Below are 24,562 nucleotides of genomic sequence, written 5' to 3' on the forward strand. Positions count from 1 at the left end.
TATAGCAGGACTATCTTTATCGCATAAAACAAAAGTGTTTTGTACAGCATCAGCTATTTGGCTCTCTTGACAAACGCATGCCACAATATATTTCTGGAGTTAATTTGAACTTTTAATTTAAAACAAAGCATGCCAGATAAAAGGCTGGGCACTAGCAAATTAACACATTAAAATAAAGCTGCACACACACAATTAACTGCTGATGAAATCATACAGAAGGCAAATGGCTTAGTTAGCGTTAAGGCAGTATTGACACGATGTACATGTGTGGTCAGTTACAACAGAGTAGGATTTTGATGATATTTGACTAATTTCAGAAGCTCCATAACCGTCTTTTTGTACAAAACATTCAGCAAACGCTCCACATAATTCCAATGACTTGTTGCACAGTTGGTCAAGACAACAACAACAAAAACAGCAAAACCCGGTTAGCTTTGATTATACCAAAACATCTTTTCTGTCACATTGGTGAGGACTTCACTTTAGCCTGCGTGAAAAAAAGCGCAACTCGGCACGACTAGCTCTGTACACTTTATTTTCAAGATGGAGTCGCTTTTGGAGCAACAACGCCGCTATCATGAAGAACGGGAAAGACTGACTGAAGCAATGACCAAGGAATCCCTTCTGCAAAAGAAAACTGTATGTTATTTATGGTATTTGTTCTTGCGCGGATAATGATGAAATAGTTACTGTTCAACGGTTAGGTAGCGATGTGTACATCCACCACGGAATCACTACCACTTCCACGATACCGGCAGAGAACGTGAATCCTACGTATCCGAGTTCTAATTTGAATTACACTATATCATTATATGACAAATGTCGTATCAAAATGATTGGTGCAGAAAGGGCGAAAAGTGTTCAAAGGGTTCCGAAAATATCCAGGAACATTCGTAATAACTGATAGTGATAGACTGATACGGGCTGGAAAGAGGGGAAGGGGGGTAGTCAGTGGGGAGTTTATATGAGATTAACCAGGCGGGCTGACGTCCTACCTTTAGCTGCCTGCCTCTTGTACTTGTACTTGTAGTAGTAGTAGTAGTAGTACTAGTAGGTAGTACCTAGTAATTTATACTATTACTAGCCTACTACTACTATTACAAGTACAACAGGCAGGCAGCTAAAGGTAGGAGGTCACTGTCGTCAGTCGACCTTGTTTATTTCACATAACTCCCTACCCCTCTTTCATAAACCACTCAAAATCTTGAATGAAGAAAAAGACAAGTAGTTGATAGTCGTCGTCGGCTTCTGTGGCGCACCCGCCAACCACCAACCCAGGCGGGTTATCCAGATCCAGATCCAAGGAAATGAAAGAAAGAAGGGTTTAGTACTAGTAGAAGAAAAGAAGGTTGACATAAAAGTTAAAACAAAATTAAATTACGCTGCTAGCTCAGCTCGAACCCCCAACCTCTGGGGCCATGGTCCAAAATGCTACCGACTCTACTACTATGTAGCTTTCTGTCAGTGACAGGGAAGGCAAACAAAGTAGGGTTTATTTTGAGAGCTACTAGTACTAGCCACTGCCAGTTCCCAAGCTTGGGGGCTGTGTGCGGTAACCAACTCATGGGTTCCCGAGCCACTTTGTAAAATTGTATAAATTATAATGTGATCATTTCACAAAAATTTAAGTGGAGAATACAAAAATCATCTGCTGTTGTTGTTTTTAATTGGACTTGGAGATTTGGTAAAGTTGCTTTTCTTTCAGTTTGCTAGTTTGTTCAGCTGGTTAGCTTTTGTTTATGTATTTTTGCAAATAAACTTTTTCTTTACTTCCAGCCCAGAGAACAGATCAACTCTGACACAAGGATGAAGTTTCTTTTGGATGTAAGTTTTACCTTTGTATTTTATTCCCTGTTAATCTTTCTATTAATTTATTCTTGAACAAATATAAGACCAGTTGCTGATGTGAATTGTGATGGAGGAATTTTGAGAAGAAAAAAAATAAGGGATAGCTTCTCCCAGTGTCTCAGTCTCACTTGCTGGCTATTAATGTCTCCTCTTTCAGTCTGTCTGTCTCCCCTCTCTCTCTCTCTCTCTCTCTCTCTCTCTCTCTCTCTCTCTCTCTCTCTCTCTCTCTCTCTCTCTCTCTCTCTCCGAGTCGTACAGTTACATACTGTTCCTTTTGTTCATCTTCTCTCTGCCATCTCTTGCAGTCTTTGTCTCACTCACTAATGCTCTGTTGTCTTTCTGTCTCCTCTTTTTAGGTCTAAGTTTTTAGCAAAATTCTTTCTTCCATCTTGTCTTCAGTGGAGAAAGTTTTTATTTGTAGGTCATACAGTGTTGGTTTTATTTGCATTTTGTAATGTTGTGCTTGGTTTCAGTTTTACTGTTAGTGTTACAATGATTGTGGTGTTTCTGTGCGTTCAATGTTACAATGATTCTGGTGTTTTTGTGCGTGCAGAGATATCTGGAGGTGACTTCAGAGCTGAAAGATCTGTATGAAGACAAAGATGGGTAAGTCAGAAGTGCACACTCTCCTTGGCTGGAGATGTTGTTCCTTAATGTTCGCTGGGTCGGTGTTACATTAAGCAGATAAAGTGCCATGAGCGTGTGTGTGGATGGCCCGCTTGCTGATACGGGTATGAAAAACAGTGATGTGTGTGTTTGCCCTGCTTGTTGACAAGTGAAAGCAGTGGTGATGTGCATGTTGTGTTTATCTCCTGTGGCTAAACAGTGTCAACACTGCTGTGTATTGTGTTCATCATGAAAGTGTAAAACACTGCGGTGTATTGTGCAGTTAAGTGTAAAAAGTAAAAACACGCTGCAGACAAGTGTAAATCTACTGTGTAAAACACTGCTGTGTGTTATTCTGATCAGACAAGTGCAAACACTGTGTGTTGTGCAGACCAGTTTGAACACTGACCAATGATGTATGTTGTGCTTATTCCCCTAGCACACCAGTGTAAACACCGCTGTATGTTGTGCAGAATTCGCAAGGAGGAGATCCAGGCCCTAGCAGGCCCCAACGAGTACGTCGAGTTCCGGCAGCGGCTGACTGCCATCGACAAGTTCTACGCAAAGCATCCCAATGAGGTGACGTAGTGGCACTGAAGTTTTATGCATTTAATGGTGCTGTCGAGCTTGATTAGCATTTATATGTGTTTTGGGCATCAGGGGGTGTGGAACCTCTAATTTTATATGATGTGAAACGCTGAACAAGTTAACTGTACACATCTCATTTAGTTTTTCATTAAGCATCTGTAGGTGTAGCTCAATAAAGAACATAAGGGGCATAAGGAGTGACAGAATGAGGCAAATTGAACCCACGTTGTGACGGGAACAGCTTAAAGTCCTTTTCGTTGAATTGTAGCAGACAGTGCAAAGACATCTGTGAGGAAAACATTCCCACAGCTCACAGGTCTGCAGTGACTTGTTTGCCTGTGGGTTAACAGGGAATAACCTGTGACCAACAGGCAGTTCATTTCATTTCATTTTCATTTATGCCTTTGACCCCGTCCGGGGCATAGGCCGCCAACAAGAGCTCGCCAGGCACTCCGATCCTGGGCCAATCTCTCCAGTTGTCTCCAGGTGTAGCCGATGTGTTTCACCTCTGCCTCCAAGTCACGACGCCAGGTGTTTCTTGGCCGGCCTCGTCTCCTCTTGCCCTGCGGGTTCCATGTGAGGGCCTGTCGCGTGATGCTGGTTGTCGTCTTGCGGAGTGTGTGGCCAATCCACCGGAAGCGTCTTTGCAGAATGTCCTGTTCTACGGATAACTGTTTTGTTCGCTGCCAAAGGTCTTTGTTGCTGATGGTGTCAGGCCAGCGAATTCGGAGGATTCTTCTGAGGCAGGTGTTAATGAAGGTCTGGATTTTTCTTGTGATGGCAACTGTAGTTCTCCAGGTTTCGGCTCCATACAGCAAGACTGACTTCACCGTGGTGTTGAAAATCCTGAGCTTGGTGTTGATGCTCAGGTCTGCTGATGCCCATACGTTCTTCAGTTGAAGGAAAGCTGCTCTTGCTTTGCCAATCCGGACTCTAACATCAACGTCCGTGCCACCCTGCTTGTCGACAACGCTTCCGAGATAGGTGAAATTGTCTACCTCTTGCAGTGCTTCACCATTCAGCGTGATGGGGGTCGTGTTGGCTGTTGCGTTTGTCCTAAGGACCTTGCTCTTCCCCTTGTGGATGTTGAGGCCAAATCGAGAGGAGTTGTTGGCCACAGTGCTGGTCTTCTCCTGCATTTGTTGTTGGGTATGGGAAAGAAGGGCCACGTCATCTGCAAAGTCCAGGTCATCCAACTGTGTCCAGAGTGTCCACTGGATTCCGTTCCGCTTCTGGGCTGTGGATGCCTTCATCACCCAGTCAATCACAAGTAGGAACAGGAAAGGCGATAGTAGACATCCTTGTCTCACGCCTGTTCTCACTTGGAAGGCATCTGTTAGTTGACAGCCATGGACTACTCTGCAGGTCAAACCCTCGTATGAGTTCCTGATGATGTTGGTGATCTTTTCTGGCACTCCATGATGTCTCAGCAGTTTCCAGAGGCTTTGTCGGTCAACGCTGTCAAACGCTTTCTCATAGTCAATAAAGTTGACATAAAGAGGCGAGTTCCATTCCTGTGACTGTTCGAGGATGATGCGCAGCGTTGCTATCTGGTCCGTGCATGACCTGTCTTTTCGGAATCCTGCTTGATGGTCCCGCAGCTGAGGATCGACAGCATCTTTCAGTCTGTTCAGTAGCACTCGATTGAACACTTTGCCTGGGATAGACAGCAGTGTTATCCCTCTGTAGTTTGAACAGGCGCTCAGGTCTCCTTTCTTGGGCAGTTTGATGAGGTACCCCTCTTTCCATTCTGATGGGACTTGTTCTTCTTCCCAGATCTTAAAGAAAAGGGGATAGAGCATCTCCACGCTGGTCGCCAAATCAGCCTTTAGCGCCTCCGCTGGGATACTGTCAGGTCCTGCCGCCTTGCCGTTTCGCAACTGTTTGATGGCCTGGCTGATCTCCTCTTTTGTCGGCGCGTTGCAGTTGATGAAGAGGTCTCCGTTGGCTGTTGGGATGTCTGGTGGATCCCGTGGAGCTGGTCTATTTAACAGCTCCTCAAAATGTTCCATCCATCTTTTCCTTTGTCCTGCTTCATCAGATATTGACTTGCCCTCCTTGTCCTTCACAGGTCTCTCAGGCTTGCTGAACTTTCCGGACAGCTTCTTGATGGTGGCATAAAGGTCCCGCATGTTTCCATGGTAGGCGGCTTCCTCTGCTTCTGTTGCCATCGTATCCATGTAGTTTTTCTTGTCGGCCTTGATGCTCTTTTTGACGGTTTTGTTTGCGCTTGTGTATTTCTTCTGTGCTTCTGCTTTTCCCATTCTGGTGCGGCTGTTGTTGATTTCTGATTTCTTCAGCTTTCTATCCTCAATCTTTCTCGTTGTCTCTGCTGTGATCCATTCTTTGTGGCTGCGTTTTAAAGGACCAAGCACCTCTCTGCAGGTTGATGTGACGGCCTCCTTCACTCCCTGCCACTGCTTGTCTATAGTCTCTTCCTCGAGTATTTCCTGCAGGACCTCAAACTTGTTGGAGAGAGCGATCTTAAAATCCTGCATCTTAGTGTTGTCTTTGAGGGCCGTGGTGTTGTATCGCTGACGTTGGCTGGAACCCTCTGTCCAATTCCTTCTCAGCTTCAGCCTCAGTCTGGCAGCTAGGAGCTGATGGTCGGAAGCAACATCTGCTCCTCTCCTCACGCGGACATCCTGAAGTGATCGTCTGAACTTCTTCCCGATACACACGTGGTCGATTTGGTTTTCCGTCGACAGGTCCGGTGATATCCAAGTGGCCTTGTGGATTCTTTTGTGTTGGAAGAGACTCCCTCCAATGACCAGGTTGTTTGTAGCACAGAAGTCTGCAAGCCTCTCTCCGTTGTCATTCATCTCTCCTAAACCCTGTTGCCCCATGATCTCCTCATAGCCTCTGTTGTCACTGCCGATCTTTGCGTTCAAGTCTCCCATGACAATGGTGATGTTACGACTTGGGCATTTCTGGATTATGGTGGCCATTCGGTTGTAAAACTCCTCTTTGTCTTCCTCCTCAGTGTCGTTGGTGGGTGCGTAACACTGGATGATGTCCAGGTTAATCCTCCGCTTCTTGGTTCTGAAGGTAGCGGTGAGAATCCGTGGTCCGTGGGCTTCCCATCCAATGAGCGCTCTCTGTGCCGTCTTGGACAACATCAGGGCCACTCCTCTGGTGTGTGGAGCACCCTCTTCCTCGTGGCCCGAAAACAGCAGCATCTCTCCAGTAACGAGTCTTCTCTGTCCGGAGCCTGTCCATCGTGACTCGCTGATTCCCAGGATGGACAGGTTGTAGTTCCTCATCTCGGCTGCCACTTGCGCAGTCTTGCCGGTTTCAAACATGGTCCGGACGTTCCATGTCCCGAGAGTGGTGGTGGTCCTGGTCGACATGATGGTCGTCGGCTCGGTGGTTTCCAGAGGCATCTGGCTTTCGCCACCGTGCTTCATAAGCTCTCCAGCTGGAGATCCATCTTCTCCCAGGGCCGAAATGTTCCTTGTATCTCTTGTTGACGTTTCTGTAACGGGTATTTTTTTTTCCATGGATGGGTTGTTAGCCCTTCGCACAACCCCCAACCTGGAGGGCCAGGGTGTATACTTAGTCTGGCCCCATTCACCTCAGACCTGTCCGGCGTGGTTACACCTGCCAGGAGCACTATGAAGGCTCCGGCCGGCATAGCTCTTTGGATCATCAGGGCACGCAAGCTGCTACGCCACGGCAAGGCATATACACCAGTAGCAGACCAACAGGCAGTAAGGCCTAAAAAAAAAAATAGGTGTGGTTACGGTAACCCGACCTACCCTATTTTTAGGGGCCGATCCTATAACTTTTTATTACATTTGTAAAAAAAACAACAACAAAAAAACCAGTGCAAAAACCGCAATGAAAGCGCCAGTGTCGCACACTTATTTCCCTGTCAAGTACCGTTTTTCCTCGAGTTCGACCCCTGCGTCTTGTATAACGAAGCGCCTAATCCGTGCATGAAATACGAAAAAAATCAAAGAGACCGCTTGAGTACCAGTCAAACAACTTGTGATAATGCATGTTTCAGCTACTAGGTACTGCCCTGCCTTTGATCTGGCCGCACACACAGATTTCCACTCTGTTAAACTCGGTCACTGACCGGTCACTGACCCCGATGCAGGAAGTGTTTCCTCTCTCAGATATGACAGGGGAACCACCTCTCATGGCAAAAACTGGGTCATTGACCCCTGGGAAGAAGGTCGTGTCTTTTAACAAGGCCACCCAGCTATCACAATGCCTTTGGTCACTGACCCCGATGCAGGAAGTGTTTCCTCTCTCAGATATGACAGGGGAACCACCTCTCATGGCAAAAACTGGGTCATTTTGGTGCGCCCTATTGGTCCCCTGCGTCCAATGGGTGACTGGATTACAATTTTTTTTTTTAAAAGAAGGGGGTGCGTCTTAGATAACAAAGCGCCTTGTCACCCGGAAAGTACGGTAGGTTTAATTTGTACACATTAGAAAAAAAAAGTTTAAAAAAAAAAAGTGATTGCCTACCTACCTACCCTATTTTTTTTGGCTATGTTACCGTAACCACACCTATTTTTTTTGTTGGCCTAACACTAACAGAGACATGTGGTTGTGTGGCCAGAGGTCAATTTGCTGTAAGGGACAGTTTTGTTGCAGATCAGTATCAGTTTTCTTTGTGTTTGTTTGTTTCAGATCAGTATCCCCATGTCTGTAGAGTTTGACGAGTTGGCCAAGCAACGGGAGAACCAGGGCGATGAATCACAAAGTGAGTAGTTAACCAGGGCGACGAATCACAGAGTGAGTAATTAACCAGAGGGACAAATCAGAGTAAATAATTGATTAAAGGCTCTTCCATTCCAAGTCTGCTGCATGACTGAAGGATGGGGTAGCATGGTGTGTATAACCTAAAACTCTCTGCTGAATGGAGTGTTAGTAGGTTCTGGTAAAGCTGTGTGAGGGTCAGAACAATGGTTGTGATATAGGGACTTTGTGCCACACACCTGGACATTTATGCAACCATTTTCTGCTGCTAAAAGATTTGACCATATCACTATGTGATGTTGAACTTGAAGGGACTGTGTTACAGACCTGGTGGAGTTCAGTGATGAGGAAGGCTACGGCAAATACCTGGACCTCCATGAATGTTTCGTCCGATACCTCAACCTCAAGGGCATCGAGGTCAGCTTCTCTCTGCTCTGTCTGTGTCTTTCTGTGTTTGTGTATCTGTGGGTGTGTGTGTGTGTGCATGATTATGTATGTCTTAGACTTAGAGTATGTCTGTGTCTTTGTGTGTGTCTGTGTCTCTGTGTGTTTATATATGCATATGTCTGTATATCAGTGTTTGCTTGGTTTGCCATTATGTTTGCAGAACAAGACTAGCACAACTCTAAAACATGATGTAAATTAGTAGTTCATCTTCAATAACTTCATATTTATTTTCCTATTCCCATAAGCACTGTCATTTTACAGTTTCACTTACAGTGTTTTCTGTGTTTCAGAGGTTGGATTACATCACTTACCTGTCAACGTTTGACCATCTCTACAAGATACCCAAAGACAGAAAGAACACAGCTTACAAAGAGTAGGTGTCTTTTGAAAAATTCTAACTTTACATCAGTTACTACCCACTAGGCCAAACAAAACTATATGTTGGTTTAGGGTAACGTGACCAAAAAAAATATGTCAACTTTGTGTATAAAATGGTAGGTCGGCATTTTTTTCTCTCTTTTTTTGTTTCTTTTTTTTTTAATTTAGTCGATTTTAAATGAGGTTACTTCCCTTAGTGTCGATATGATCCGCAAAATGTGCCAAAAGTTTTTGGGTTTTTTGAGAAATGAAAAATAAGTGTTTGGTCAGCGGGAAAAAATAGGTTCGGTCGGGTTACCCGAAACCAACATATATTTTTGTTTGGCCCTATGTGTTTTGTGGAGACGTCTGTGAGTCTGACTGCCTTGTCTCAGCTGTAATGACTATGCATGACAGCAACATCTTTGTGAGCTATTTATGATGTATGGACACAGCACAAGTGTGTTAGCTTGGTCCAGTGTTAGTGTCATTGGTGTGTGTTTGTCAGGTCTATGCTTGTTTTTCTGTTAGTGCTAAATAGACGAATTCCTGATACAACTCTGTCGGGTTGGTATGGGTTTTGAAAGAGTGAATACCCTTGCTTTTATTGAGACAACCAATCCATAGGCAAGTCACTAGCGAGGGCTGTGTCTGAAACGCTAAAGCCAAGGAGTACATGTGGATTGGTTGTCTCACTAAAAGCAAAGGTATTCACTCGATCCAGGGATCGCGTTTACAGGTAATTTCCGGTATTTTACCGATTGAGATTCGCCACTACCGATAAAAAAAGAACCCGAATTTATTCCACAGAAAACGTCTGCGTGTCAATGGCATTGATAAACATTGATTTAGTCATTGTTTGACTGGTTGCCTTGGCAGGTTGACCGATTTTCGTGAGAGCATTGTGGTAAGCTCATGATGTCGTACCGGTTTGAAAGACGTCTAGCGCCATCACTGCTCTATCATAACCCATACAAAGCTGTCAGTGTTATTTTTGAACATCATCTACTCGGGTCTATGCTTGTTTCACTGTCAGTGTTATTGCTGTGTGTGTTTCAGGTCTATGCTTGTTTCACTGTCAGTGTTATTGCTGTGTGTGTGTTTCAGGTCTATGCTTGTTTCACTGTCAGTGTTATTGCTGTGTGTGTTTCAGGTCTATGCTTGTTTCACTGTCAGTGTTATTGCTGTGTGTGTTTCAGGTCTATGCTTGTTTCACTGTCAGTGTTATTGCTGTGTGTGTTTCAGGTCTATGCTTGTTTCACTGTCAGTGTTATTGCTGTGTGTGTTTCAGGTCTATGCTTGTTTCACTGTCAGTGTTATTGCTGTGTGTGTTTCAGGTACGTGGTGTTTCTGCTGGACTACCTGAGTCACTACCTGAGTAAAGTCAAACCGCTACTCGACCAGCATGAGGTCAGACGCTTCTTCTTTTGTCATCATCATTTTTAGATACGCCTCTTGTAGGCACATCTGTACCTTGTTGGTGATGACAGTGGTGTGACAGTTTACCAATGTCTATGATGACAGTGTTGTGACAGTGTAAAATTTCATGATGACAGTGGTGTGACAGTGTAAAAATTCATGATGACAGTGGTGTGACAGTGTAAAAATTCATGATGACAGTGGTGTGACAGTGTACACATTCTTGATGACAATGGTGTGACAGTGTACTAAATACATGATGACAGTGGTGTGACAGTGTACACATTCATGATGACAATGGTGTGACAGTGTAAAATTTCATGATGACAGTGTTGTGACAGTGTAAAATTTCATGATGACAGTGGTGTGACAGTGTAAAAATTCATGATGACAGTGGTGTGACAGTGTACACATTCTTGATGACAGTGGTATGACAGTGTCCTAAATACATGATGACAGTGGTGTGACAGTGTACACATTCATGATGACAATGGTGTGACAGTGTACTAAATACATGATGACAGTGGTGTGACAGTGCACACATTTATGACAGTGGTGTGACAGTGTACACATTTATGATGACAGTGGTGTGACAGTGTACACATTTATGATGACAGTGGTGTGACAGTGTACTAATGTATGAGGACACTGACAGTGGTGTGACAGTGTACTAATGTATGATGACAGTGGTGTGACAGTGTACACATTTATGATGACAGTGGTGTGACAGTGTACTAATGTATGATGACCGTGGTGTGACAGTGTACACATTAAATTACATATTCTTACCCGAATCACATAAAGCATTGACACAGTCTGTGATGCTAAGGTCTGAAAAGGCTACCCGTCTTAAACAATTTCAAAGGGAAGCAACCCCGCCACAAAAAGTGTAAACGTAGCCATGGTAATGTCCACACACCTGGGGAGTTACCTCCCATTGGTGTTTACTACGTCACTACTGCTACTCAACACGTGGTCAAGATCATACGACTTTTTCCGGAGGGTACATCGGCTTCTTTGGCTTCCGCTTCGGTTGCCCCGTCGGCGATGTCCGATTTCCGTTTCGCGAAGGATGATGATTCATACTTCCGGTTCGCGCAGTCACCTTCGGTAGCGTACCACCTCTCGCAGGTCTTGGCTAGACCATCTCCTTCAGGAAGTGGTATTTCCACTGTTCCTGTTCCGCTTCTCGTTCCTCATGGGGCAGTTCCGGAACAGGCTCAGCCTTGGCTGGCTTCGGCTTCACAGTCTTCGACCTTTGTTCCGTCTTGTCAGGGAGGGTCGCGGTCTCCGTCGCTCTCGGGCCGGGCTTGCGAGGTCCAGGTTTGGTGCTGGCAACACCAAATCCCTCTCACAGCCAGGTACCTTCCCGGGAGCTTGAACACTCTGGCGGATGCGCTCAGTCGCTCCGACAGAGTACTTCAATCAGAGTGGACCATCACTCACGGAGCTCTGTCTCGTCTCTGGGCCCTGGTCCAGAAGCCTCTGGTGGACCTCTTTGCCACCAGGTTTTCAAAGAGGCTGCCAATCTTCGTCTCGCCATTTCTGGACCCGGAGGCTTGGCAGACGAATGCCTTGGACATTCCTTGGACGGGCCTGGAGGCTTATGCTTTCCCTCCCTTCCAGTTGCTCAGCCGAGTACTCAGGAAGGCGGATCTGGAGGGACCATCACTGCTGCTGGTCGCCCCTCTTTGGCCTTCTCAGGCATGGTTTGCGGACCTCCTGAGACTCTCCCACGGCCCTCCCATTCCTCTCGCGCTCGCGAGAGGAGAACTGGTGCAGCCTCGAACCGGCATCCCACACGAAGAGCCCCAGCTGCTGAAACTTCACGTGTGGAGGTTGTACGGTCCTCGCTGAGGCGTTCTGGTGCATCGGAGTTGACTATGGACTTAGTACAACGCTCTCACAGAGCTTCTACTTCGTCGGTCTATGCTTCACATTGGAAGGCCTGGGCATCCTGGTGCCATGTGCATGGTTTGAATGCCTCGGCACCTCGTTCTATGCATGTGGCAAACCACCTTTCTTACATGTCCTCTCAGGGAGCGTCCGCTTTCTCTTTGAGGGTAAGGAGATCGGCCATCTCTGCGACCTTACGGCAAATAGGTCGGTCCATTGATGTCAGCGGCGTCATTTCGGGGGTCATTAAGGGCGCGTCCCTTTCAGAGGTTAGGACTCGTACTCCTGTACCTAAGTGGGATCTCTTTTTGGTCTGAGAATTCCTGCGTTCTGCAGATTTTGAGCCTTTAAGAGATGCCAGCTTCCCCAATCTGACGCGTAAGACCCTGTTTCCTTTGCTGTTGGCATCTGCTCGCAGAGGGAGTGAGATTCACGCTCTTTCTGGAAATCCGGAGGATATTTCACATGAGTCTGACGGCTCAGTTTCCTTAAGGTTTCGTCCAGATTTTCTGGCGAAAAATCAGGCTCCGGAGCAAGCATCTCCTCTGGTTCATGTCAAACCATTGTCTACCATCCTGGCTCCTGGAGACCCGGATTTGGTTAATTGCCCTGTCAGAGCCCTTAACATCTACCTTGCACGTTCGCAGTCGCTTAGATCAGCTGCTCAAAAGCTCTTGTTTATCTCCCTTAATACGGAGAGACACAAAGATATTGCTAAGACGACTCTGGCCCGGTGGGTGTCGGCTCTCATCAAACATGTGTACGAGTGGAGCCGTTTGAACAAGGGGGGGGCGCAGCCTGTCTTCCCCCTTGACTCTGCTCGAGCCCATGAAACTCGGGCTTGGGCTTCCTCTTTGGCCGTTTTGCGGTCGAGGAGACTGGAGGATGTACTGCATACTGCGTACTGGCGCTCTGAGGATGTCTTCTTAAATTTTTATCTGAGAGATATCTCTGCTGTTCGTCAGGACGGCTCCAGAGCTCTTCCTGCCATGATTGCAGGAGGCCAGTTTTTGGCAAGGACTTAGGAGTGAGTTCGATTTTTCTTTCCTACCGCCTTGTTGACGCTATCTGCTTTATGTGATTCGGAGTTAGAATATGTAATTTAATCGAAAATTTTATAAGTAAATTTTCATTTGATTAATATACTTACCCGAATCACATAGTAAATTCCCTCCCGCCAACCATGCTTATGGATTTTTTGTTTTCTTTAAAGCCGTATGATCTTGACCACGTGTTGAGGAGCGGTAGTGACGTAGTACACACCAATGGGAGGTAACTCCCTGGGTGTGTGGTCGTTACCATAGCTCCGTTTACACTTTTTGTGGTGGGGTTGCTTCCCTTTAAAATTGTTTAAGACGGGTAGCCTTTTCAGACCTTAGCATCTCAGACTGTGTCAATGCTTTATGTGATTCGGGTAAGTATATTAATCAAATGAAAATTTACTTATAAAATTTTCGATTTATGATGACAGTGGTGTGACAGCGTACTAATGTATGATGACATGTCCCACAGGTACTGGAGGTGGTGCAGAGTCAGTGTGAGAGTGACTGGATGGAGGGCATTGTGCCAGGATGGCCGGTGAGTCGACAGTCTGTCCTTCTATACTGACATGGTTCAATTGCTTGCAGCAGAGCATGCTACATTTTAAGAGCAATTGCTATGCCAAGCCAAAGATTGCTACGCTTTAAGAAATAATCGCAAGCTTGCAACAGTTCCCTCTTTTTTGTGAGTCTTTGTACTCATGTCTGCTTCCCGCTCTGTGTGGCGGTCACAAAATGGGTCATAAAACATTGTCTGCACTGGGTGGCACTGCAGGTACTCTCCAATGGGCCTTTTTTATGTTCCTGCACTCCTATGAAACTTTATTTTAAAAAATGTCTGTTTTTGTGCAACGTGGTCAGTATGTGGAAGCAGGAATGAATTTGATCAAATGCTACACTTAAACACGATTTGCAACGCTGAAATTTCCAAAATATTTTAAATTGCTACATTTGAGGCTTTACAAGGGATGGCAGGTCTGCATTGATTGTATGATGCGTCTTTTAACACTGTGTGTTGCTTTGACACTGGTGTATGTTGTTTTGACACTGTGTGTGTTGTGTTGACAGAAAGAGGCGACAGGAGCCTTGACCCACGCTGGTGCTCACCTGGACCTGTCCGCTTTCTCTTCATGGGAAGTAAGTCTGGCGTCAATAGTATTGCATTACCCCAGTTACTGCCCTTCCCTTAAGATTCTCAAGCTCCACTCCCATACTGATTGTTTCTTTGCACTACTCTCTTGTCCATCAGTTTCAGTGAATCCACCATTGGGTCCCTGATCCTAACTGTGTGACAAACAGCTGAGTGCTAAGTTTAGTTGTGCAACTATGAGCTTGTCCATCAGTTTCAGTGAATCCACCATTGGGTCCCTGATCCTAACTGTGTGACAAACAGCTGAGTGCTAAGTTTAGTTGTGCAACTATGAGCTTGTTGCAAGTATAGTTGTTTTTTGCTTTGCACAAAAGTTTATTAATTTTTCAATAGTGTGACCTATGTACAGTATTTGTGTGTTACAATCAGCTGTATGACTGTTGCAGGAGCTGGCGTCACTTGGTCTGGATCGACTCAAGTCTGCTCTGATGGCCCTGGGTCTCAAGTGTGGGGGGTGAGTCACGCTCTCGTGGCACATTGCAATACCTACTGAAGGCTGTCGATGTTTGCTATGAGTCCAAGTGAAAAGTTTGATGGTCTTTACTTACTGCCTGTTGTGCCGCTTGGCATGTAGGGCAGCAACTAAGGACCCAATGTTTTAACGTCAAGATCGTAGAAATCCACGGCCAGTATTGAAGAGTTGTTGACTGTGTGTGTGTCAACTGTGCGAGTGTTTAAAATGTGTTGACTGTGTGGGTGTGTCTATTCAGTATTGTGTGTGTTCACTGTGTGTGTCTATTCAGTATTGTGTGTGTTCACTGTGTGTGTGTATTCAGTATTGTGTGTGTTCACTGTGTCTGTGTCTATTGTGTGTGTTCACTGTGTCTGTGTCTATTGTGTGTGTTCACTGTGTCTGTGTCTATTCAGTATTGTGTGTGTTCACTGTGTCTGTGTCTATTGTGTGTTCACTGTGTGTGTCTATTGTGTGTGTTCACTGTGTCTGTGTCTATTCAGTATTGTGTGTGTTCACTGTGTCTGTGTCTATTGTGTGTGTTCACTGTGTCTGTGTCTATTGTGTGTGTTCACTGTGTCTGTGTCTATTCAGTATTGTGTGTGTTCACTGTGTCTGTGTCTATTGTGTGTGTTCACTGTGTCTGTGTATTCAGTATTGTGTGTGTTCACTGTGTGTGTCTATTCAGTATTGTGTGTGTTCACTGTGTGTGTGTCTATTGTGTGTGTTCACTGTGTGTGTGTCTATTGTGTGTGTTCACTGTGTCTGTGTCTATTGTGTGTGTTCACTGTGTCTGTGTCTATTGTGTGTGTTCACTGTGTGTGTGTCTATTCAGTATTGTGTGTGTTGACTGTGTGTTTGATTTGCCTGCAGGACCCTGGAGGAGCGAGCACAGCGACTGTTCAGCACCAAGGGCAAGAAGCTGGATGAGCTGGACCCTGCTCTCTTCGCTAAGGCCAAGCCAGGCAAGGCTGGCAAGTCAGGGTCAGTCACACGCATCTTCTCTCTGGTCCTATAGTTCTATCTTTACACCTCTCTTTGCTATGGCCAAGGCTGGCAAGTCAGGGTCAGTCACACGCATCTGCTCTCTAGTCCTATCTGTACACCTCTCTTTGCTAAGGCCAAGGTTGGCAAATCAGGACCAGTCGCATGCATCTTCTCTCTTGTCCTATAGTCCTATCTTTACACCTCTCTTTGCTAAGGCCAAGGCTGGCAAGTCAGGGTCAGTCACACGCATCTTCTCTCTAGTCCTATAGTCCTATCTTTACACCTCTCTTTGCTAAGCCAAGCCTGGCAAGTCAGGGTCAGTCACACGCATCTTCTCTCTAGTCCTATAGTCCTATCTTTACACCTCTCTTTGCTAAGCCAAGCCTGGCAAGTCAGGGTCAGTCACGCGCATCTTCTCTTTAGTCCTATAGTCCTATCTTTACACCTCTCTTTGCTAAGCCAAGCCTGGCAAGTCAGGTTCAGTCATGCGCATCTTCTCTCTAATCCTATAGTCCTATCTTTACACCTCTCTTTGCTATGGCCAAGAATGGCAAGTCAGGGTCAGTCACAGGCATCTTCTCTCTAGTCCTATAGTCCTATCTTTACACCTCTCTTCGCTAAGCCAAGCCTGGCAAGTCAGGGTCAGTCACACACATCTTCTCTCTGGTCCTATATTCCTATCTTTACACCTCTCTTTGCTATGGCCAAGGCTGGCAAGTCAGGGTCAGTCACACGCATCTTCTCTCTAGTCCTATAGTCCTATCTTTACACCTCTCTTTGCTAAGGCCAAGGCTGGCAAGTCAGGGTCAGTCACATGCATCTTCTCTCTGGTCCTATAGTCCTAACTTTACACCTCTCTTTGCTATGGCCAAGGCTGGCAAGTCAGGGTCAGTCACACGCATCTTCTCTCTGGTCCTATAGTCCTATCTTTACACCTCTCTTTGCTATGGCCAAGGCTGGCAAGTCAGGGTCAGTCACACGCATCTTCTCTCTAGTCCTATAGTCCTATCTTTACACCTCTCTTTGCTAAGACCAAGGCTGGCAAGTCAGGGTCAGTCACACGCATCTTCTCTCTAGTCCTATAGTCCTATCTTTACACCTCTCTTCGCTAAGCCAAGCCTGGCAAGTCAGGGTCAGTCACACGCATCTTCTCTGCAGTCCTGTCTTTCCACTCCTGTTGGCAACCACCCACCCATGTGTATGTATCTTCTCACCTATCTTTAAGTGCCATTCACATGCCAGACTTTCCACCAACTTTCACCCAATTTTGTTTGGTTTGAAGTCACTCCCGAGACGCTGAGGCCAAGTCAGCAAAAAGTCAAATTCAGTTACTTCCCTTCTCCGAAAAAACCCATTGAATATGAAAGTAGGTTGAAAGTATACCATGAACACAACACTTGACAACTCCAGTGGCAACAACCCAGCCATGTGCATTCACAGCATAATATACAGCAGTATTTTACACTTAGAACCAGGCTGTATGATGCAAGGGTGTCACCATCACTATCACTGTCAGACGGCGTTTGTGTCCTCTTGATGGCAGGCGTCCTCAGCTAACAGGACATTCTTGTCTTGAGTACTGAGACCACTCCCTTTTGTGTGGATGTTCACTGTGAGGTGTTCTGTGTTTGGCCCTAAGGAAAGTGAAAACATGAAACTGGCACACTTAACTAGAATTTTTTTGTTCAGCAGCATCGCTCTTATTTCTTCTCAGAAATCCGTTAATGAATCATAGACTTTAAGGCCCCCCCCAAAAATAGTCTGTTTACGGTAACCCGACCGACCCTATTTTTTTCGCGCGACCCTAGACTTTTTTTTGGCATTTTGGGGGGGGGGGGGGGGGGGGGGAATGGTTTTTTGGAGAAAAAAAAAATCCCGACCTACCGACCCTATTTTTTTGGCCTATGTTACCGTAAACAGACCTATTTTTTTTTGGGGGGGGCCTAATGTAAAAGTGAATGATACATGTAGTGTATTTTCAAATGTCATGATTTGTATATATCATGTGTGTGTGTGTGTGAGGTGTTTATTGGAATTGTAAAGCGCTTGGAGCTGTGAATAGTGACTAGCGCTATAGAAAAGTGATTTATTATTATTACTATTATTATTATTATTCATGCTGACAGTGAATGAATATAATCTTTTAAAAGTGCAATCGCTTACATGGCAAAGAGAAGGCAGAGTGAAGGTTGCCATAACTGTAAGCTGAGTTAGTTTACCTTTAAGCACTAAAGAATTGAAATGCTTGTGAAAGCACTGTTGTCATTGTCATGGTAACAGCCGCATTGTGTCGCCAGGCGAGAGGCAGAGAAGCAGAAGGAGGTTGCCATGCTGGAGGCCCAGGTGTATCGCTTCGCTGAGCTGCTGAGCGAGCAGCGTGCAGCCACCCGTGAAAACGTGCAGCGCAAGCAGGCGCAGACCGGGGAGGAGAGGGAGGAGGACGAGGAGGAGAACTACCCTGACACCGACTCCAGCGACGATGATGACGACATCCCCTACAACCCCAAGAACCTGCCCCTGGGCTGGGACGGCAAGGTGTGTACACATGATCCATTACATCCCCCAGATCCTAGGTTAGGGCTCAAGACTTGTCTGTGTACTGGAATGACTTGGCATGCGTTGAACAGTTAATGAAATTTCCCGGTTTTTTTTCTCATTACCCGCTAAAACGGCTTCAAAAAACGCCATTAATGGCTTCTGAGAGGATAGACATCAATTTTCATTTTCATTTTTCATTTTCATTACTTTATTGTCCCATCGCTGGGAAATTCGGGTCGCTTCCTCCCAGTGGAAAGCTAGCAGCAACGGAGTCGCGCTACCCAGGTGTCTGCGTGTTTAGGTGTATTCAACCACCTGCACTTATGGCAGAATGACCAAGGTCTTTTACGTGCCATTGTGATGACACGGGGGTGGGACATGGCTTCCGTCTCTGGGTCTGCACATAAAGTTGACCCGTGTCCGGCCCGGCCCGAATTCGAACCTGCGACCTTCCGATCACAAATACAGTGCTCTACCAACTGAGCTACAACATACAGCATGCCATAATGCCATTGTAAGACAACATAGAAGAACAAAACTGAGTGTTTTGGATACAAATTTGATTGCTCTTTCCAATGACATGCAAAACTCGTTGTGTTTTAGCTTTTCTGATTTTTGTTTGATTTTATCACTGGAACCATGCTTTTGCAATGGATTTTGGAGGGTGTCTTTGAGACGTAAAATCAATCTGTTTGCTGAATATGAATGGCCTTTCCGGCTATAAAACGGGTTTTACAATAAACGGGCTCATCACAAAGATCTGCACTTAAACATAGCTGCCTAGTTTTTTATGACCGGTAGTATATTGAAATGAGAACGAGGCTGTTATTAATGATGTTGGTGACTGTTGCAGCCCATCCCCTACTGGCTGTACAAGCTGCACGGCCTCAACATCAGCTACACCTGTGAGATCTGCGGCAACTTTACCTACAGGGGCCCCAAGGCCTTCCAGCGACACTTTGCTGTAAGTGACTGCACATACACATGCACACACCCACGCATGCTGGCACACCAACACAGACACATGCACACATCCACGCATGCTGGCACACCAACACAGACACATGCACACACCTATGCATGCTGGCACACCAACACAGACACATGCACACACCCACGCTTGCTGGCACACCAACACAGACACATGCACACACCCACGCATGGTCGCACACCAACACAGACACATGCACACACCCATGCATGCTGGCACACCAACACAGACACATGCACACACCCACGCATGCTGGCACACCAACACAGACACATGCACACACCCACGCTTGCTGGCACACCAACACAGACACATGCACACACCCACGCATGCTGGCACACCAACACAGACACATGCACACACAGACACATGCTGGCACACCAACACAGACACATGCACACACCCACGCATGCTGGCACACCAACACAGACACATGCACACACCCACGCATGCTGGCACACCAACACAGACACATGCACACACCCACGCATGCTGGCACACCAACACAGACACATGCACACACCCACGTATGCTGGCACACCAACACAGACACATGCACACACCCACGCATGCTGGCACACCAACACAGACACAATCATGCACACACCCACACATGCTGGCACACCAACACATACACATGCACACACCCACGCATGGTCGCACACCAACACAGACACACACAACTTAATTTGACAGGGGTCCAAAGGCATTCCAGCGAAACTTTGAGTTTTTTTTATTTTTTATTTAATTCTCTTTTTGTGGAGTTTTTTTGGTTTTTTTTTACATGTATATGCTGTACATTACAGGACATCACCTAAACAAGGGGACAAAAACATTAAACAACACACTTGGACAGGTACAACACACATGGGGTGGGGGGGGGGGGGTGATCAGGGCTTGGTGGTCACAGCATCAAAAATATATACACTTTGCTATTAGTTACGCCTCTCTTTCTCTGTTTGCTTTGTTTATATGTACATATGATAACAGGTGTCATCTGTGTGTGTACGTATTAGTGTGTCTGCGGTAGGGCAGGAAGCATGACACACCAATGTGATGCGTTGTTAAATGAACAGTAATGTGACTTAGTTCTGCAGGAAGCTCACAGTAGTAGATGCTGAATGAGCAGTAATGTGACTTAGTTCTGCAGGAAGCTCACAGTAGTAGATGCTGAATGAACAGTAATGTGACTTAGTTCTGCAGGAAGCTCACAGTACTAGATGCTGAATAATGTGACCGTTGTTCTCAGAGATGCCAACTGCTACGCTTTCAGCATAGCAGGCCATGTTTTAAGAGCAATTGCTACGCCAAGCTAAAGATTGCTACGCTTAAACAAATAATCACAAGCATGAAACAGTTCCTCTTTTTTGTGAGTCCCAGTAATCATTTCTGCTTCCCACTCTATGTAGTGGTCGCAAAATGGGTTATAAAACATCGTCTACACAGAAAAGTGGCACTGCAGATACTCTAATTGGCATGTTATGTTCCTGCATTCTCATGAAACTTTATTAAAAATGTCTATTCTTGTGCAAGGTGGCTTAAATGCGGATGTGAAAATACATTTTGGAAAATGGTACACTTAAACACCATTTACTACGCTGAATATTCCAAACAATTGTAAATTGCTACACTTGAGGTTGGCAGGTCTGTGTTGTGCAGGTATTGGGTTTTGAATGAACAATAATGTGACTTTATTCTGCAGGAGGCAAGACACGCCCACGGGATGAGGTGCCTGGGAATCCCCAACACCGCGCATTTTGCCAACGTCACGACCATTGAGGATGCCATGGCCTGTGAGTTGTTTGCTACAGTGGGGTGCACTGTGTATGTGTGTGTCTGTGTCTGTCTGTTTTCTGTGTGTTTTGGTGGTGGTGGTGGAGGAGGGTAATGGAGTGAAAATACCTGCAGATTTGAGGGCAGGCAAGGGAGGATGGGGGATAGGTGTTGGGGGGGGGGGGGGTTATGTTAAGAAACAGGCAAAAGCCAAACAGTGGGAGACAGTAGTGACTGGGTTGGGGAGGCGTGGGGCATTGCGGAGGAAGGGTAGAGGGCATGAGGAAGGGTAGAGGGCATGAGGAAGGGTAGAGGGCAGGAGGAAGGGTAGAGGGCATGAGGAAGGGTAGAGGGCAGAAGGAAGGGTAGAGGGCATGAGGAAGGGTAGAGGGCAGGAGGAAGGGTGGAGGGCATGAGGAAGGGTAGAGGGCAGGAGGAAGGGTAGAGGGCAGGAGGAAGGGTAGAGGGCATGAGGAAGGGTAGAGGGCAGGAGGAAGGGTGGAGGGCATGAGGAAGGGTAGAGGGCAGGAGGAAGGGTAGAGGGCAGGAGGAAGGGTAGAGGGCATGAGGAAGGGTAGAGGGCAGGAGGAAGGGTAGAGGGCATGAGGAAGGGTAGAGGGCATGAGGAAGGGTAGAGGGCATGAGGAAGGGTAGAGGGCATGAGGAAGGGTAGAGGGCATGAGGAAGGGTAGAGGCAGACCTGGGAACCCATACGATTTCGCGGTATTCTGTACGCATGATTGTCGAGAATACGATCAGTACGGTCAGTGGGAAAAAAATACGACGAGAAAAATTCCTATACTACTTTTATTTACAAGCCCATCTTGAAGCTGATCCAGTATTTTGACACAGTATTACAGTTTTTGTCAGTAAAATTTTTTTTTAAATGTTCACAAGAATTGAACGGTTTGTCGGAAAGTGCAGTGAGCCTGTCAAACAGTTGAAGTTGACGGATTTCATTCGTCCTGTGTGAATTCATAAACACTGCAATAGATTTTAAACACTGCAATGGATTTTAATCTTTTTTATGGGGAATTAAAGTGTACAACAAAATAATGAACTGTAGCAGACGACAAAACTGCCGACTCTGACTGAACCGTGTACTTCGTCCGCCGCGCACTACGGAGGCTTTTTTTTTTTAAGGTATGGCACTGTTTTATCTTCTTTATCTTGCTTTAAAAAAAAAGTGATCAGTTTGATCATTTTCGTTATCGCGAAAAAACGTTAACTCGAAAAAAAATATTGGTCCCTTTCCTTTCGTATAAAGCGATCTCGACTGTATAGGTAAACTTAATTAACGATGTGGCGGACGCGTGTGAAGCATGGTTGAATCATGGATGTTCAAATGCTGTGTGGAGTACGCTCATTTTTCTGAAAAGTTTGTTTGAAAATACTCTGAGTGCAAAACAGGGGTTCCTAGGTCTGTAGAGGGCATGAGGAAGGGTAGAGGGCATGAGGAAGGGAATAGAGGGCATGAGGAAGGGAATAGAGGTCACTCATCTGGAGTATGTGGTTTTCAGCTTTAGAAGGTTCAGCGTCCAGTACAATACATCATAGTGACAGTTATTTGTTCATATGACTGCGTTGTGTGCAGTGTGAACCCATTACACTTTAAAGGATAAGATAGGGACAGTTAGTTGGTGACAGTGTGAACACATTGTATTGTTTCATGTGTCTGGCTATTGTGTGCAGTGGGAACACTGTATGGTACAGGGTCACCCACGAAAAATGCCACCCATAAAAATGATAACTTCTGCATCTGTTTAACGAATTACTTCATATTTGGTGTACATCACCAAATTTTTATATTTTTTTCAAAAGAGCACAAAAATCACATCAATTAACATACAGATTTGATCGTGCATAAGCTGAAGTTAATGTACACCAAATATGAAGCAGTACGTAGAAGTTATTAGCATTTTTATGGGTGGCATTTTTGTGGGTTACCCTGTATTTCATGTGTGTGTTGTGTGCGGTGTGAACAGTGTTTCATGTTTGTGTGCAGTGTGGAACAAGATCAAGTCTGGCAAGGAAGACGAGCGGTGGAAGGCAGACCTTGAGGTGAGGGTACAAACACGTCATCATATCATTAAAGCGGGCGGGGATGTAGCTCAGTCGGTAGCGCGCTGGATTTGTATCCAGTTGGCCGCTGTCAGCGTGAGTTCGTCCCCACGTTCGGCGAGAGATTTATTTCTCAGAGTCAACTTTGTGTGCAGACTCTCCTCGGTGTCCAAACGCCCCCGTGTGTACACGCAAGCACAAGACCAAGTGCGCACGAAAAAGATCCTGTAATCTATGTCAGAGTTCGGTGGGTTATAGAAACACGAAAATACCCAGCATGCTTCCTCCGAAAACGGCGTATGGCTGCCTAAATGGCGGGGTAAAAAACGGTCATACACGTAAAATTCCACTCGGGCAAAAAACACGAGTGTACGTGGGAGTTTCAGCCCACGAACGCAGAAGAAGAAGATATCATAAAAGCAGTGATGAGAAATGAGTCTTTCTTTCATGGGTCAATGATCAGAAAGAGGTCTTCTATTCTTGTCGTTCGCCTTTACACTTGGATAAAGAAAGAGGTCATGTCCTGAGTTCTGTGAACACTGAGGGATGTAAACACTGAGTGGGGATAAATTTACAGAGGTTATAAAGAGAAAAGCTGAGAAACCAGGGTCTTAAAAAGGGGAGGGAGGGGGGTGTGTCTTAAAATGGGGGTTCCACTGTACTGCAAAACAAGCATCACACTGAGTGCTGTAAACACTGATTACTGTTAACACTGAGTGCTGTAAACACTGATTACTGTTAACACTGAGTGCTGTAAACACTGATTACTGTTAACACTGAGTGCTGTAAACACTGATTACTGTTAACACTAAATGCTGTAAACACTGATTACTGTTAACGCAGATTACTGTTAACACTGAATGCTGTAAACACTGATTACTGTTAACACTGAGTGATGTTGATGTTGATGACAGGAAGAGTACGAGGACTCACAGGGCAACATCCTCAACAGGAAGACCTACGACCTGCTCAAGAAGCAGGGCGTGCTCTGAACACCTGAACCCGCTCCGCTCCACACCTGGCTCCACCCACACCTCACATCACCATGGATACTTGTTGCCACCTTTGGGCACCAGTCACTGTGTTGTGTGAACACAGTGTGTTCTCTGGACATCTGCACGCTGTTGTGTGTCAGTTACTGGTATCATGATCAACATCTGCTTCAGAAATATATGACTGTTGTGTGTCGGTTACAGCGTATCACTGCCTTTTGGGTACAACGTTGGTGTGGGTGTGAGTCTGTTGTGTGTCGGTTACAGCGTATCACTGCCTTTTGGGTACAACGTTGGTGTGGGTGTGAGTCTGTTGTCCAGGGCTGAGTTGCACGAAGCGAAACTTGGTGGGAACAAGCCACGGGGTCTGATTGGTTGAAATCACAACAAAGACCAATCCCATCCTGCAGCTGCGTTTCACCTGTTAGGGTGGCACCCAGATTTGCTTAGTGCACCTCAGTCCTGGCTTCGTATCTGACTCCGTAATCAGGAGAATCTTCCGTAGTGATCAGTGTTAGGCCGGCACTTTGGAACCTTGAATTGTCATCTTTCAGTTCTCCTACCATACCGACAGGGTGAAAAGAATTGTTTTTAACAGGGGGGGTGGCAGGAGGTGGATTTACTTGAAATGAAATTAAAATATATGTTAAGAAAAAAAAGTTTCTTTTTTACTGTAGATGTTTGGCTGATGTACAGCTGATGGTG

The 24,562-nt window shown here is 45.8% G+C and overlaps 1 protein-coding gene across 1 annotated transcript; it reads left to right on the forward strand.

The window, feature by feature from the left end:
- The first annotated feature begins 482 nt into the window (after window positions 1-482).
- Window positions 483-24,516, forward strand: LOC138961602 (splicing factor 3A subunit 3-like). Its single transcript, XM_070333272.1, has 17 exons — window positions 483-639; window positions 1,777-1,824; window positions 2,402-2,454; window positions 2,928-3,033; window positions 7,687-7,759; window positions 8,081-8,172; window positions 8,493-8,575; window positions 9,897-9,969; window positions 13,387-13,452; window positions 13,983-14,051; window positions 14,451-14,518; window positions 15,389-15,499; window positions 17,800-18,037; window positions 18,894-19,004; window positions 20,734-20,824; window positions 22,810-22,865; window positions 23,780-24,516. Exons 1-17 carry the CDS (start codon window positions 544-546, stop codon window positions 23,855-23,857), a joined length of 1,512 nt encoding a protein of 503 aa, XP_070189373.1. The 5' UTR covers window positions 483-543; the 3' UTR covers window positions 23,858-24,516.
- Window positions 24,517-24,562: the final 46 nt, after the last annotated feature.

The sequence above is a fragment of the Littorina saxatilis genome, linkage group LG3 (assembly GCF_037325665.1).
Source record: "Littorina saxatilis isolate snail1 linkage group LG3, US_GU_Lsax_2.0, whole genome shotgun sequence".
NCBI classification, from domain to species: domain Eukaryota; kingdom Metazoa; phylum Mollusca; class Gastropoda; order Littorinimorpha; family Littorinidae; genus Littorina; species Littorina saxatilis.

Bases quoted from the DNA above. Each gene is read 5' to 3' on its own strand.
- LOC138961602 (XM_070333272.1), top strand. From the start codon at position 544: ATGGAGTCGCTTTTGGAGCAACAACGCCGCTATCATGAAGAACGGGAA. The intron at 640-1,776 runs GTATGTTATTTA...CTTTACTTCCAG, and splicing joins CCCTTCTGCAAAAGAAAACT to CCCAGAGAACAGATCAACTC. The intron at 20,825-22,809 runs GTGAGTTGTTTG...GTTTGTGTGCAG, and splicing joins CATTGAGGATGCCATGGCCT to TGTGGAACAAGATCAAGTCT.